Source organism: Pelophylax lessonae, assembly GCF_965119305.1.
Source record: "Pelophylax lessonae genome assembly, chromosome: 9".
In the NCBI taxonomy this organism is placed as follows: Eukaryota; Metazoa; Chordata; class Amphibia; order Anura; family Ranidae; genus Pelophylax; species Pelophylax lessonae.
The window spans coordinates 31,483,346-31,499,787 of NC_138776.1; the positions used below are offsets into that span (position 1 = coordinate 31,483,346).

Sequence of the window (16,442 nt, forward strand, 5' to 3'; positions counted from 1 at the left end):
ATTTTGAGCCCCAGCCCACAGTGTTAAAGCAGAGCTTAAGAACCCGAGGGAATCATGCCATCAGTCTGTTGCAGACAGGTGAAAAAATTTCCTCAGTCTCCACTCCCCAGTGATTACTCAGACTGTACAAGTTAACCTTGTAACAGTGATTAGCACTACAGCAAGGAAACTAGCATTTTAAGAAGGAGGTCGGCAATGGAAGCCTACGCATTTCAGAGGGTGGGCATACCCTGCAATCAACAATTCCCCATAGGCCTCTTATAACAGATTCCCACTGTGTGTGTGAATGATTAAGCACCAGTCAGCAGTACTCTTAGTACTATCGGTCATGACTGAATGTGACTCCATATAGACGGCATTTAATGAAAGGAGTTGCAGGCAAAATTGTCTGTTCCATCGTCAACCCCATAGTGCCACTGGTTGTCACCAAATGCCAGGCTGGCCACAGTAAATAATCCACAACATGGGCTTAATACTACTACTAAGGAACAAGGGAGTATAAGGATATAAAAGTGTAATTCTTTAATCTAAAGTCAGTGCTCTTTAAACTGGGGCACAGGATTGGGCTTTATAATACTGGGTGAGGTTATAATTGAGGTTCATTGCAGTCTTAGTTTGCTTAATTTCCATTCACAGTCTCTTCCTCTGGTGGCGGGAGGTGCCGTGGCGGTAGTCCGGCTAGCTGGCGACACTTCTCATCTATGTTGGAAAAAAAAAAAAACACACAGTGAGGTGCGGATCAAAACTGGAAGCAATGCAGACAGTTCCCCATGCTTTCTTCAAGTGGAACAAAACAACATGTGTACTTTAATGCCAACCCCACCAGTGCCACATTCATGATAATGCAGACTGCTCCTCATGGGCCGTACATGCTTCTTCCTAGGTGTGTGCATAGTTACTAATATCCCAGCCGCAGGAAAACATTTTCCTACATTTTACCAATGTCAAATCCAGGTACAGTATAGGCTATATTCAGGCTACAGGAAGTGCTTAGGAACAAACTAATACACGCCCTGGATTGTAACCAACCAAACCTGAGGCCCTATCAGAGGGGAACACTAAGAGGAAGGAGTGGATGGTCAAAGACAAAAGAGGCTTTTTCTTTTATGCAACATCATCTGTACCCCTGTGTAGAGAGACCCTGTGCTTTCTCCAAGTGGGGCAAAACAACAGGTGCATTTCAATGCCAACCCCACTAGTAGCCCATTCTTGGTAATACAGACTGTTCCTCATGGGCCATACATGCTCCTTCCTAGGTGGATGCATAGCTACTCATGTCTCAACTGCAGGAAAACTTGTTGTTTCTATCAACGTCAACCTATAAGAACTTCACCCGGGTACAGTATATGTAAGCAGTTATTCAGACTACAGGAGGTGCTGGAGAAAAAACGAATACACGCACTGGATTGCAACCAACCAAACCTGAGCTCATGGTGCCCTAACAGAGGGCAACACAAAGACGAAGGAGTCGATGGTCAAAGACTAAAAAGGCTTTCCCTTTCATCCATCATCATCTGTACCCCTTCGTAGAGGGACCTTGTGCTTTCTTCAAGTGGGGCAAAACAACAAGTGCACTTTAATGCCAACTCCACCAACAGCCCATTAATCCTCTTTGATTTCAAGGTTCTTGGTTCGGGCAACAAAAACAAATAAAAATACAGGGTACTTCCAGGTAAGTAGGAGCCTCTGACACACTTCCTTTTCTCCCACCCAACAGTGCTGCTGATTGGTCACTCAGGCACATGTTGTTGAAGAGACAACCCACTAGAAGCTCAAAGTCATCACAGGGCTTCCTCGCCAAACTCCCAGAACAGGAATTAAGCATTTAAGGAACTGAACTTGATTCATTGTTGTACAAGAACACTCAAACTGGGAGAGGCAGCACTAGGAGCCAATAAGCTGCCTGCATTTACATTTACTGACAGGGAACATGCTGACATAAGGGGATAACAGATACATGACTTTTTTAGCCTGTTGCTGCTCCTTCACTGCCCAGCCACAGGATGGGGGTGGGAAGGTGAACAATCTGTGTTACATAAAAGTCAGGTCACCATGTTGGCTTGTGCTGCATGGTAGAGCTGTGTGTAGCACCCTCCTAGGTAGGTGCTAGAGAGAAAGTATAGTTTTGGATCTTTTCTGCTTACCAGAAGTATTGACAAGTAAATCTATATTGTTCTCTGCCTAACAGAGAGCAGGATTTGCTAGTAAGGTCATTGTGCTCAGGTGCAGCTCAGTTTGTCTAAAAATTTTCACACTAGTCCAATAGGGAGGCATATTGGACAGTTGGAGGAAACCTGGCAAATGACTGCACAGGCATTTAGTACAGCCTTGGTGATTGGCAGAGGAAAGTGCCTCGGTGCATGCTGGGATACTGAGCCAAGAGCACATGTGCTTGGGGTCTTTTAGCTGGAGAGTGGAGTCCCGGAGGGAGGGGGCGGCTGCTTCTGTCACAAGTTAGCCTATAGTTTTGTCTGCATATTCTTACCTCCTTGCTGCAGTGCTTCTGTTTGCCTCCCTTCACATGTGGTGTTTGGGCTTCTCTGTTTCCTATGGGCGTCGCCTGCTCCACTGTGGGTTATATCCTGTTTCTGTCAATTACTTCCTGGGTCACCTCCCTGTTTGCTTCCCTATATATACACATGCTCAGTGCGCTTGAGCAACAACCCTGTTCTCTGAGCTCCCATCCGTGTATCCCTTGGCTATTGTATCTGATCGCCTGTGTACCGACCCGGCTTTGTTTCTCCGTCTACGTTTGTCTGCTGCCTGTCCTGACCTCGGCTTGTCTCTTGGATCTCCTTATAGTCTCCTGTTTACCCTGCACACGCCAGCGGTCTCCACATTCTCAGCTGGGCCTACCTGGGGGACGCGACCTGGTTCCAGTCTGCTGCAAGTCCATCCCCACCATCAGGGGCAAGGGTGAAGAAGCAGGCTGGGGCTTAGACTCCGCGCCCTGGGGAATCCTGAGCTGGGGATCTATAAGGGCTCACTACCACAGACCCTTGACAGTTTGCTCAAGCCATGAGCTCGTCGGAGACACCGCAGCCACTTCAGGATCAACTTCAGAGTTTGGAACAGAGAGTTAACGTTCAGCAGGCTTATCAAGAACAGATTATGCAGTGTCTGCAGGCTCTTTCTTCCCGTTTGGATCAGCTGCAGATTGTTCCTACTCCCGCTTCCTCCGTTCCAGCTCCTGTGTCCGCCCCTGTTGCTTCCGCTTCCGCAATCCCTCCAGCAGAGGTCAGTCCTGCAAAACTCCAGCTGCCTCCGCCATCTCGCTTCTCTCGGGACCCCAAAGCTTGTCGGGGATTCATCAATCAGTGCTCAATCCACTTCGAGCTAGCAGGCCATTACTTTTCTACTGATCGTTCCAAGGTGGCGTACATGATTTCACTCCTGTCGGGACCAGCGTTGGCTTGGGCCTCGCCGCTGTGGGAGCATCAAGATCCTACCGTTTCCAGTCTCTCTGCCTTCCTACAAGCTTTCCGTAATACCTTTGATGTGCCTGGCAGGGCCTCATCTGCTTCTGGAGCCCTTTTTCGTCTTCGTCAAGGAAACATGACTGTTGGTCAATATGCAGTTCAGTTTCGCACCCTGGCTTCGGAACTGGCATGGAACAACGAGGCTCTTACTGCAACATTTTGGCAAGGTCTTGCAGATCGTATTAAGGACGAACTAGCTGGCAGAACTGTACCCACCACCTTGGATGGCTTGATTTCCCTTAGCATCCAAATTGATGTCCGCTTCCAGGAGCGAGATCTGGAAAGGACTGTGTCACGTCACCCCCCACTGGGTCACCTTGCTCCTGTTGTGTGTCAAGTAGTGCAGCGCTATGAACAGCAAAATTAATTGTGCTTAAAAAGTTAATAAATTATTGCTCCTGTTGTCCAGAACATTCCGGAACAACCCATCTCTCCCGCAGTATTGGCTTCTGAAGAACCCATGCAATTAAGCCGGACACGCCTCGCTCCACAAGAGAGGTCCCGTCGCCTGAGACTCGGCCTGTGTCTTTACTGCGGAGCTGGTGGTCATATGATAAAATCCTGCCCCGTCCGTCCGGGAAACTCTCGGGTCTAGGCCGCTCAGAGGGAAGCGATCTAGACCAGAATCTGAACTCTGCCACCTACCCTCGATTTGTTATACCCGTCTCTATTCATTGGGCCCTAAATTCTTATCAAGTTTCTGCATATGTAGACTCTGGAGCAGCGGGAATTTCATTGAGCAGTCTTTGGCCACTGAACTGGGCATTCCTCTAGTTCCCCTGGCTATGCCTCTAGCTGTTTCGGCAGTGGATGGCTCTACCTTGGCCTTCGGACCCCTACGCTTCAGAACAGCCTCCATCACCATGCATGTCGGTGTTCTTCATCGGGAGGAAGTCTCCTTCCTGATACTTCCCAAGTCTTCTAGTCCCATCATTCTTGGACTTCCATGGTTGAAGAAACACTCATCTTATTTGGATTGGAACTCTGGCCAAGTGTTATCTTGGGGGTCGCAATGCCATCAGGCCTGTCTCCCTAAGGTGTCTCCACCTCTCCGTGTACCTGTGGCTGAGGTCTCTACCTCTCCAATCCTTCCTCGGCAGTATCTGGCCTTCCGAGATGTCTTTTGCAAAAAAGCTGCTGACAGTTTGCCTCCTCATCGTCCCTACGACTGTGCGATTGACCTCCAACCCGAGGTTTCACCACCCCGAGGTAGAGTCTACCCTCTCTCCATCCCGGAGACCCAAGCCATGTCCAAGTACATCCAGGAAAATCTGCAGAAAGGATTTATACGTAAATCCAATTCTCCTGCTGGGGCTGGGTTCTTCTTTGTGGAGAAAAAGGATGGTACACCCTGGCCCTGCATTGATTATAGAGGTCTCAACGCCATAACCATTAAGAATCGGTACCCGTTACCCTTGATTTCCGAACTTTTTGACAGGCTACGAGATGCTCATATTTTCACCAAGTTGGACCTCCGTGGAGCATACAATTTGATTAGGATTCGAGGCAGGGATGAATGGAAAACCGCTTTTAACACCAGAGATGGGCACTATGAATATCTTGTAATGCCTTTTGGCTTGTGTAACTCCCCAGCTGTCTTCCAGAACTTTGTTAATGAAATTTTTTCTGATCTCCTATATGTTTGTGTCATCGTGTATCTGGATGACATACTCATCTTTTCTCCAGATTTGAACACTCATCGCCAGCATGTTTGTACGGTTCTTCAACATCTTCAGGACCACCGCTTGTATGTGAAGTTGGAGAAGTGCCTCTTCGAGCAAACCCAAGTTCCTTTCCTAGGCTACATAGTCACAGATAAAGGGCTGCTTATGGATCCTGCCAAACTTCAGGCCATCTCCAACTGGCCTCAGCCTTCTGGTCTAAAAGCAACGCAACGGTTCTTGGGATTCACCAATTTCTATCGCCAGTTCAACCCTGATTACTCCTCTCTGGTGGCACCCATTACCTCCTTGACCCGGAAGGGTGCCAATGCCAGAACCTGGCCTCCTGAAGCTGTCAAGGCTTTCCACAAGCTCAAAGCGGCCTTCCTATCGGCATCTATTCTCAAACGTCCTGACATTCTTCAGCCTTTCTTCTTGGAAGTAGATGCCTCGTCCTTGGGAGTGGGAGCCGTCCTTCTCCAAAGACATGACAGTAAGCTCCGCCCCTGTGCCTTTTTCTCGAAGAAGTTTTCTGATGCAGAGAAAAACTATACCATCGGGGATCGGTTTCTGGCTATCAAGCTGGCACTGCAAGAATGGCGACATCTACTGGAGGGGTCTCCCCATCGTATTCTGATCTATACCGATCATAAGAACCTCCAGTATCTGCAGTCCGCCCGACGTTTAAATCCCAGGCAAGCACGATGGGCTCTCTTTTTTGCCAGGTTTAATTTTGACATCACCTTCCGGCCTGGCTCCAAGAATGCTCGTGCGGATGCCTTGTCCAGATCATTTGACATTGCTGACTCAGAGTGTCATATTGAACCTGAACATATTATTCCTGCCAATTGTTTCCTGGCCTCCACTCAACTTCAGTCTCCACGTATCCCTCCCGGAAAGACTTTTGTGAGGCCCTCCCTTCGCCCCAAGCTTCTCAAATGGGCACATGATTCCAAACTCTCTGGACATCCTGGTGTGCAACGCACCTGTGCCTTCCTGCTGCGTTACTACTGGTGGCCCTCACTCCGGAAAGGATGTTGAGGAATATGTCCAGGCTTGCTCCATTTGCGTTCAGTCTAAGTCTTCTACTTCAGCTCCAGCAGGTCTCCTGTTACCTCTACCTGTTCCAGATGTACCGTGGCGCTGCATTTCTATGGACTTTATATCTGAACTACCCCCATCAGCGGGCTCCACCGTTATCTGGGTGGTGGTGGACAGGTTTTCTAAAATGTGTCACTTAACTCCACTTCCAGGCCTACCCTCTGCTGTCACTTTGGCTTCCATCTTCATTAGGGAAATCTTTCGTCTCCATGGTATGCCCTCACACATTGTCTCAGATAGAGGAGTTCAGTTTACGGCCCGCTTCTGGAGAGCCCTGGCCACGTCATTTGGAATCAAGTTGGATTTCTCCTCAGCTTTTCATCCGCAGTCAAATGGTCAAACGGAAAGGGTTAACCAGAATGTGGAACGGTATCTTCGTGCCTTCATTTCTGCCCATCAGGATGATTGGGTAGACCTTTTACCCTGGGCAGAATTTGCCCTCAATAACCATGCTAATGCCAGCACTGGTGAGTCTCCCTTCTTCACTGTATTTGGCCGCCATCCTTCAGTACCATTTCCTGTTCCGATCTCTGCTGAAGTGCCGGCGGCCGCAGAGGTGCAACGGTCTCTCAATTCTATCTGGGCAGATGTTTCCAAGAATTTACATATGGCGGCTTCCAGGTACAAGGTAGCTGCAGATCGTCATCGCAGTGCGAGCCCCAAAATTCTCCCTGGTGATAAGGTTTGGCTCTCTACCAAGAATATCCGTCTCAGGGTACCCTCTATGAAGTTTGCTCCCCGTTTCATTGGTCACTTTACAATCCTCTGCCAGGTTAACCCTGTCGCTTTTAAGCTCCGTCTCCCGTGACATCTAAAAATCCCCAATGTTTTCCATGTTTCTCTCCTGAGACCATACATCATCAATAGGTTTTCTCGTCCTATTCGTCGTCCTTCTCCAATAGCCAGTACTTCGGATCAGTACGAAATCAAGCAAATCTTGGATTCCAAATTCTCCAGGGGGAGGCTCTTGTATCTAGTGGACTGGAAAGGATATGGTCCTGAGGAGAGATGTTGGATTCCTCCCACTGATGTTTCTGCACCTCGTTTGGTGAAACTTTTTCATCAGAAGTTTCCTCTCAAGGCTGGGCCCAAACGAATGGGGAGGCCCCATAAGAGGGGGGGGGGGGTACTGTCACAAGTTAGCCTATAGTTTTGTCTGTATATTCTTACCTCCTTGCTGCAGTGCTTCTGTTTGCCTCCCTTCACATGTGGTGTTTGGGCTTCTCTGTTTCCTATGGGTGTCGCCTGCTCCACTGTGGGTTATATCCTGTTTCTGTCAATTACTTCCTGGGTCACCTCCCTGTTTGCTTCCCTATATATACACAGGCTCAGTGCACTGTTCCTTGCTTGAGCAACAACCCTGTTCTCTGAGCTCCCATCCGTATATCCCTTGGCTATTGTATCTGATCTCCTGTGTACCGACCCGGCTTTGTTTCTCCATCTACGTTTGTCTGCTGCCTGTCCTGACCTCGGCTTGTCTCTTGGATCTCCTTATAGTCTCCTGTTTACCCTGCACACGCCAGCGGTCTCCACATTCTCAGCTGGGCCTACCTGGGGGCCGCGACCTGGTTCCAGTCTGCTGCAAGTCCATCCCCACCATCAGGGGCAAGGGTGAAGAAGCAGGCTGGGGCTTAGACTCTGCGCCCTGGGGAATCCTGAGCTGGGGATCTATAAGGGCTCACTACCACAGACCCTTGACAGCCTCCTCCTCTGTAGAGGTTGCCATGCAGCCTCAGGTGGTCGACCTGAGGGCCTAAAGAGTAGAGAGTAACTGAACCTGGAGATCCTGCAGAGCTGACTGTAAGGGAGACACTGGAAAGGATCTGATTCTTCATACAGTGAGTCTGTATCTGTGTCAAGGGGCCTGTTCTGAGGGGACCATCCCTTCAGCTAGAAGAGTCAATGGACGGATGTCAGTAAATGGGATGCTAGAGAGTGTCCTGAAGATAATGTAGTTCACCAAGTCTGTTGCTGGAGAAAGAGCAAGGAGACATAACCCTTTCCATACCCATGGCAGGATGGTTAAAGCAGTGTAACTGCTTCCATAAGTAGCCTGGTGAGGCCAAGTGAGAGTTGTCCTTATCAACTGTAAATAGTTCAAGTTGGAGTATCCCACTATTCCCTTTTCCCATCCAAGTTCCACAATAAATACCAAACACAAAACTCTGGACTGTTTATTGAGTAACTAGCCATTGGGAGTAAGGAGAGGATATGTGAACTGTCCTTAAGTGACTGTCTGCAGGTAATCAGAGCAGGCCCAACAAGTCATCACACAGCAAGCCCTACGGGGACAGTGCTACATGTGTAAATCTCAGGAGTGGTTGTACTGAGGTACAAATACTTTGTCAGGTAAAAAGTACCCATTAAAGTCCTGAAATGTATGCATGCATGTAGCACTTTGTCTTGTTTTTATAGGTGCAGTGGATACAGAGCATGTGTGGTCAACTGTGCGCCCCCCAAACGACTTCTGTCTGACCATGCTGCTTTGCAGGAGACAAATAATCAGTTAACGTAAATTGACAGCGCTTGCCATCATCAGTCACTCACCCAAGATCAGCATCCTTACAATGCATGCAGAGATTAGGGGGGTGCCAGGGTGACTGCATGAAAATTATCCAGAGGTGCACTCAAGGCAGAGTATAGGTGGAAGCACTAACAATTTGTAGTCAAAGGCGATGGAGGGGGAGGGGGCATGCCAGCTCTCGCCTTTGTTTCCCACTAACACACATAAGCAGCACAGGGCATTCTCCGAGACTCATCTGTTGGACTGATGTCAGCACACCCAACAGGAACAACTAACTAGCTTACTGAACAGGTGGCGTTGGCAACTGAGCTCAACAATAGGAATGTCCACAAATCGGGCTTCTGGCAGGGAAGGAGCCGACAGGCAGGAATGGACGAAATAAAGAAGGGAGTTTCTACAAAATCATTTATTGATTTTTGTGGAAAGCAAACATAGGTTATTCTAATGCCTTGTTCATATATTGTGATTTTCATGCAATTTAGTGTGTCGCTCGATGGGTAGCCCATTCACTTTAACAGGCTGCCCTATGCGCGTTTGTTGTGCAAAAGAAGCTCATTCATCTTTTTGGGTGATGAGCTTTGTGCATTTTGCCACGATTGCCTCCCAATATGTCACACGAAAAACACGACAAAATCACTCCATGTTTGGGGTGCCATTAGGAACAATGGCACCCAAATGCGCATTGTGCATTGCACATTTTACCAAGATTTGGAAACAGAGTAAAATTGCCAATTTCCTGCCGGCTATAACAAGCAGCACTTACCTTGCATAAACTCATGCTCCTTACACATAACCCGCTTACAGATCTCTTTATTCACCATGTATACCCGACGTACACTGCCGAAAGAGAATACAAAAAGTCAGTGCCGATACACTCGCTGATAATTGGACCCTATTCAACATAATAATTAAATATGAGCTCCACACTCCTATGAAAAACACAATTGATGGCGGCTCTGTATTTATTAATAGATCTCTTAATAGAGTGCTCATGTGCTAACAAGTTTGGGGGAGGGAGGGGGAGGCAGTGCTGGGGTTGTGCCGCTGGAAGCTGCCTGGTGACGGGTCTCCCTTGTGAAGGGTACAGAGGAAATCGCTTCCAATGAGTTGTACCCCAACTGTAGGTGGTAGGTGATAGACTCTGTTAGGGTTTAGGGCTGGTAACTTTCTGATGGATCATTGAAGAGGAGCATTTAAGATAAAAGAATACAAATAGGGCCTAGGCGTTTTAGGGGAACTGCCTCCCCCTTCAGGGTAGTATTTTTTAGAGAATGGTTGGGCTCTGAGATGGTACAATAAATTTGATGAGCGTGGATCTACAGCATTCCGGCGTGTTGTGGAGCAAAGGCCCTGAAGAAGGGGGAGGTAAGTCCCTCTAAACGCATTGGCTTTACTTGCAATGGTTCTGCACTGTATGTAAGGACATCAAGGGTTCATCCGGAGCTGCAGTGGGAGCGGAGGCAATGGCAGAACTACCAGGGTTGCAGTGGTCGCACTGACATTAAGCCACTGTGGGGAGGCCCCAAGACGGCAGGAAGGGGGCCTGCTGCAGAACATGGGCTTGGTTCACACTGTTGGAACCCCCAAAGTCATGCAACTTGCTTGAGATTTCTTTCTTACTTTTGTGAAACTTTTATTATTTAACTTTGTGGTCTTTGGCACACCAAAGTTGCAGAAAGCTAATGCAGGAATCTTTTTTTGTGGTTGCTGCTGTGAGTTGAGCCGCATTGATTAAGGCGCCACCCATTGAAATGAATGTATGTTGACCTGTCATATGACTTTATGTGTCGTAAGTCGCATGGTAACCTGCAGCAGTGTGAACCAGGTCTTATAAAGGGCCCCATGACAGAAGTAGGAAGAGCCCTGGTCAGGAGGGAAGGGACCCAGGCTTGAAGGGAATGGCCCTCCGACCAGAGGAAAGGGTCCAAAGTCCAATGGAAAGGGCCCCAAGACTGATGGAGAGGTCCCAGTTGGTCAGGGGGCCTTTCCTGGTTTCTTGCACCGGGGCCCTTAACGTTCTAGTTACTCCTCTGAGTGGAGGAAAGCACAGACTGCGGAGAAAGTGAGGAGCAAGTCAAATATTTCTTTTCTTTCTGTTTTATCCCCCTTTTATGAGGTGAGTATAAGATCTGTTACTATATGGGGGGAGGGGGGGGAATAAACCACCAAAAGGGGATTTTTATCAGCCTGCCAGAGTTCACCTTTAAAGTGCCTGGGGTAATTACAACTCTAGTAGCAATTGCTTGTTCTCCTAGCAGAGCTGGGTTTAAAGGGATGGGTCCGTACCTGGTGACACACAAGTAGCTGATGCATTGCTTGACCGGCTTCTGTACGGAGTACACCCGAGTGCAGGGATACTCAACCTCCTTACAGCCTGCCAGAAAGAGAGAGAGAAAGGATCAGGATTGGGGACTCAACCTGACACATAGGGAAGACCCCTCCCAGCTCGTGAGTCCCATTCATCCATGGCAGCAAAAAAATTGTACTTGAAAATATTTGCAAACAACAATGGAATCACCTGTAATAAATAAATCGGCTGCCGTTGCTAATCTCCCAGTGAAAAAAAAAAACATTTCTGTACTCTCTGTAATCATGGGCGTCCACAAGGGGGGGGCAAGTCCCCCCCCCCCCCCCCCCACTGGAATATCAACTTACCCTTTAAAGTGGTTGTTAAGCCACTTTATACCATCCTGTCTGGTCTGTTTATGAATCCTGTGTGCCCCTGTGTCTGGAGCGCCAATCGCCACTCACGTGACCCGCCAACTCTCTCCTTTCCCCGTCTGACAGCTGACTGCAGTGGGCGGAGCCTAAGATTCCCCGCTGACGTCAGTTGGGAAGGGAGGAGGAGAGGAAGAGAGAGGCGGCGGGTCATGTGATCGGCGCTCTGAAAACTGGTAAAGAGCAGCTTGTTTTTTATAAAACACAGACACAGGGGGCACACAGGATTAATAAACAGACTGTAGAAAGGATATGAAACTTCAAATGAAACTACAGCAGCAGGAGGGGAGGGGCACTGACACAGGAGCAGGGAGGGAGGAAGGGAGAGAGGACAGAGGAGGACAAGAGGGCTGTGGATGAAGGAGGTACTTAGACTGACCACGGTGTCTGGGCTCAGCAGCCATGATATTCAGTGGTCAGTTTACAGAGGGGAGGACATAGACAGGCAGGATCAGCCAGGTATTTTAGGTAATAGAAGGGGCCAAATTACACAGCACATGCCCCTCCCTGAAAAAAGTTCTGTGGACGCCCATGTCTGTAATATTCTTTTCTCGAGGGACACCGCTTTGATTGGAACCAGAGGGTTATAGTGCCATCTGCAGGGGGGAGGGCACTAGGCAAAAAATATCCAAGGGGATGGCTCCATCTGGTGGCCTAACCACACAACTGCCAGACAGAGTCAGCAGACATACAACAGGATATATAGTCAAAGACAATATTTATGATATTGAGATATGGTCAGAGACTGCAGACATGATACAAGAGACGGTCATAGACTTGATGAATGTTACAAGAGATGGTCAGAGACTGCAGACATGATACAAGAGATGGTCATAGACTTGATGAATGATACAAGAGATGGTCAGAGACTGCAGACATGATACAAGAGATAGTCAGAGACTGCAGGCATGATACAAGAGATAGTCAGAGACTGCAGACATGATACAAGAGATAGTCAGAGACTGCAGGCATGATACAGGAGATGGTCAGAGACTGCAGACATGATACAGGAGACGGTCAGAGACTTGATGAATGTTACAAGAGATGGTCAGAGACTGCAGACATGATACAAGAGATGGTCATAGACTTGATGAATGATACAAGAGATGGTCAGAGACTGCAGACATGATACAAGAGATAGTCAGAGACTGCAGGCATGATACAAGAGATAGTCAGAGACTGCAGACATGATACAAGAGATAGTCAGAGACTGCAGGCATGATACAGGAGATGGTCAGAGACTGCAGACATGATACAGGAGATGGTCAGAGACTACAGGAATGATACAATAGATGGTCAGAGACTGCAGACATGATACAAGAGATTGTCATAAACTGTAGGAATGATACAGGAGATGGTCACAGACTGCAGACCTGATACAATGATACATGCTTCAGGAGACAGTTATGATGCCTGAGGCCAGTAGGCTCCAGTGATTAGCTGCACAGTGCTGATGTCATCAGGAGCATGTTCGAGTGACTCCCAATTGAGTCCCAAAAGAGTTGCATACACACTATATTGTTAAAAGTATTGGGGCGCCTGCCTTTACACACACATGAACTTTATTGGTATCCCAGTCTTAGTCCGTAGGGTTCAATATTGAGTTGGCCCACCCTTTGCAGCTATAACAGCTTCAACTCTTCTGGGAAGGCTGTCCACAAGGTTTAGGAGTGTCTATGGGAATGTTTGACCATTCTTCCAGAAGCACATTGGTGAGGTCAGGCACTGATGTTGGACGAGAAAACTTGGCTCACAGTCTCCACTCTAATTCATCCCAAAGGTGTTCTATCGGGTTGAGGTCAGGACTCTGTGCAGGCCAGTCAAGTTCCTCCACCCCAAACTCACTCATCCATGTCTTTATGGAAGTTGCTTTGTGCACTGGTTTGGTGGAGGGGGGATTATGGTGTGGGGTTGTTTTTCAGGGGTTGGGCTTGGCCCCCTATTTCTAGTGAAGGGAACTCTTAAGGCATCAGCATACCAAGACATTTTTGGACAATTTCATGCTCCCAACTTTCTGGGAACAGTTTGGGGATGGCCCCTTCCTCTTCCAACATGACTGCGCACCAGTACACAAAGCAAGGTTCATAAAGACATGGATGAGTGAGTTTGGGGTGGAGGAACTTGACTGGCCTGCACAGAGTCCTGACCTCAACCCTATAGAACACCTTTGGGATGAATTAGAGCAGAGACCTTGAGCCAGGCCTGATCTTGCAAATGCCCTTCTGGAAGAATGGTCAAACATTCCCATAGACACACTCCTAAACCTTGTGGACAGCCTTCCCAGAAGAGTTGAAGCTGTTATAGCTGCAAATGGTGGGTCAACTCAATATTGAACCCTACGGACTAAGACTGGGACGCCATTAAAGTTCATGTGCGTGTAAAGGCAGGCATCCCAATACTTTTGACAATATAGTGTATGTGGTGTTTGGGCATTAAGGCCCCCCATCCCTGCTGTCGCATATATACGCGCTGCTGTTGTAAAATAATTAACCACTTGCCAACCGCCCGCCGCATATTTACTGCGGCAGGCTGGCTCAGCTGTGAGAAACGACGTAGGGGTACGTCGGTTTATGGGAATGGTGCTGGGGGGTCAAGCGTGTGCTGCCGGCGGCATGCTTCTGCCCCCACTAGGCAGCGGGGATGCCGATCCACAGGACCAGCAGCCGCTATTGCCGCCGGGCACCCGCGATCGCTCCCCGCTGAGAGAGAAGGACGGTCGGCTGTTGTAAACACAGCTGACCATTCTTCTCTCTGAAATTATCACAGAGCGCCTGTGATCCTTCTATATAAGACCACACTTCTCTATGGTCATTTCACAAGCCCATCCCCCATACAGTTAGAAAGCACCCCCTAGACTCACACTGATCGCCGCAATTACTAGTAAAATGAAATAAATAAATAAATAAAAATGACATAAATCTTTCCCCTAGTTTGTAGACACGATAACCTTTGCACAAACCAATCAAAATACGCTTTTTGGGATTTTTTTTTTAACCAAAAATATGTAGCAGAATACAAATTGACCTAAAAGGATGAAAAAATGCGATTTTGTATTATTTTTTTTTTGGGAATGTTTTTGCAGTTTTTTTGTTTATAGCGCAAAAAATAAAAATCGCAGAGGTGATCAAATACCACCAAAAGAAATCTCTATTTGTGGGGGGGAAGCCATTATTTTATTTAGGTACAGCGTCACACGACCGCGCAGTTTTCTGTTAAAATAATGCAGTGCCGAATCGCAAAAAATGGCCTGGTCAAATCCTCCAGAACTGGCAAATATAGAGCTCCCTCTAGTGGTGAATTTACAAATATCTTCACACAGAAAATGAAAGCCGTTTTAAACCCAAAAACAGAAATGTAATATATTGTAGCAATCATTAGATGTGGTGGCTGCATTCGTTTTCATCTGGTGATCTGACCATTAACACACCTCCTGTATTAGAGTGCCCTCACTCTGGATGAAGGAGCAGAGGGGGCACCTTTGGACAGCAGCATCGTCAGTCTGGGGGGGAGGGGAGTGTTTAATGTTCTAAGAAGATTTAGATACACTAAAAAATTGAAGCAATAACTCTAACACTTTATAACCAGTTACAGCAAACAGATTTTTCATTTGGGATAAAGGTTTTACATGAATAAATGAATGAATAAATAAATACAAGTTGGACGGGTGTGACGGCGCCCCCTCTGGGCATTAGGCATGGCCTGTCTGGTGTCACGCTGGCAGGAGATCCAGCAGGTTTCAGATAGAAAATCACTGAGCACCTGCAGAAGGTGGAGCCACATTATGGGGAGGCGGGGCCACCTGCGACTTGTGAGCTGCTTGAGGTCTGGATGAGTTATATCAGCAAAAGCATCAAAAGACGCAGGTCAGCCAATCCCATTCTGTGTTCTTATTTCCCTCTAGGGATCATTGCCAGCATCAATACCTAATGACTTTACTTGAGAACTTACAGGAACCCTTCATATCCGTGCGATGCATTGCAAGACACCATACAGGACCTTTTACATGGCACCATACATGACAGGACACCTTACATGTCACCTTACATGTCACCTTGCATGCTACCTTACATACCACCTTACATACCACTTTGCACGACGCCTTCTATGTCACCTTGCATGACACCTTCTGTCACCTTACATGACATCTTACATGACACCTTGCACGACATCTTGCATGCCAACTTGCATGACACTTTACATGCCACCTTGCATGCCACCTTATATGTCAACTTGTATGACACCTTATATGTCACCTTGCATGCCACCTCACATGACACCTTCCATGTCACCTTGCATGACACCTTATTTGTCACCTTGCATGCCACCTTATTTGTCACCTTGCATGACACCTTACATGCCAAATCTCCTCAATGGGAAACAGATGGGGAAAAAAAACATCTTATAGGGGTTGTATTCCCCGCTTACTCTATCCAAAATGAAAAAAAAAGTTATTTCCATAGTTCTACTTTAAAGCAAAGCATCACCATGTTTACAGCCTCGAGCAGCCACATGTCCCAGGTTCAGATGGGCTGGTTGGGTGAAAAAGCCCTAGATAGGGTTTCTGATTGGCTACCATGTATTGCTCTTTGAGCATTGTTTCTGTGGTGTGTGCTGATTTATGTGATCTGCATCATGCTGCAAATTTTCTTTCCACTATCTATATATTTGTTATATTTGCTTACCTGAATCTCCAGGGGTCGGTGTCACTTTATCCGCAGAGTCATCTGGAACACAGATAGGTTAATATTACACCTTCTAAACATCTCCAACCAAGATTATGAACAACCAAACCACCAAGACAATGACCAACCAAACCACCAAGAATATGACCAACCAACCAAGATTATGACCAACCCACCCAACAAGAATATGACCAACCAGCTCACCAAGATTATGACCGACCAACCAACCAACCAAGATTATGACCAACCAACCCAAAAAGATTATAACCAACCAACC

At 47.5% G+C, this 16,442-nt stretch overlaps 1 protein-coding gene across 1 annotated transcript; it reads right to left on the reverse strand.

Annotated features, from left to right (window-relative positions):
- MFAP5 (microfibril associated protein 5) lies at positions 1-16,214 on the reverse strand (the record flags this gene model as incomplete). The annotated part of the gene is made up of 4 exons (XM_082267685.1): positions 1-699; positions 9,529-9,602; positions 11,052-11,138; positions 16,171-16,214. Coding segments are annotated over 4 exons (285 nt in total), but the record flags the coding sequence as incomplete, so codon positions are not given.
- Positions 16,215-16,442: the final 228 nt, after the last annotated feature.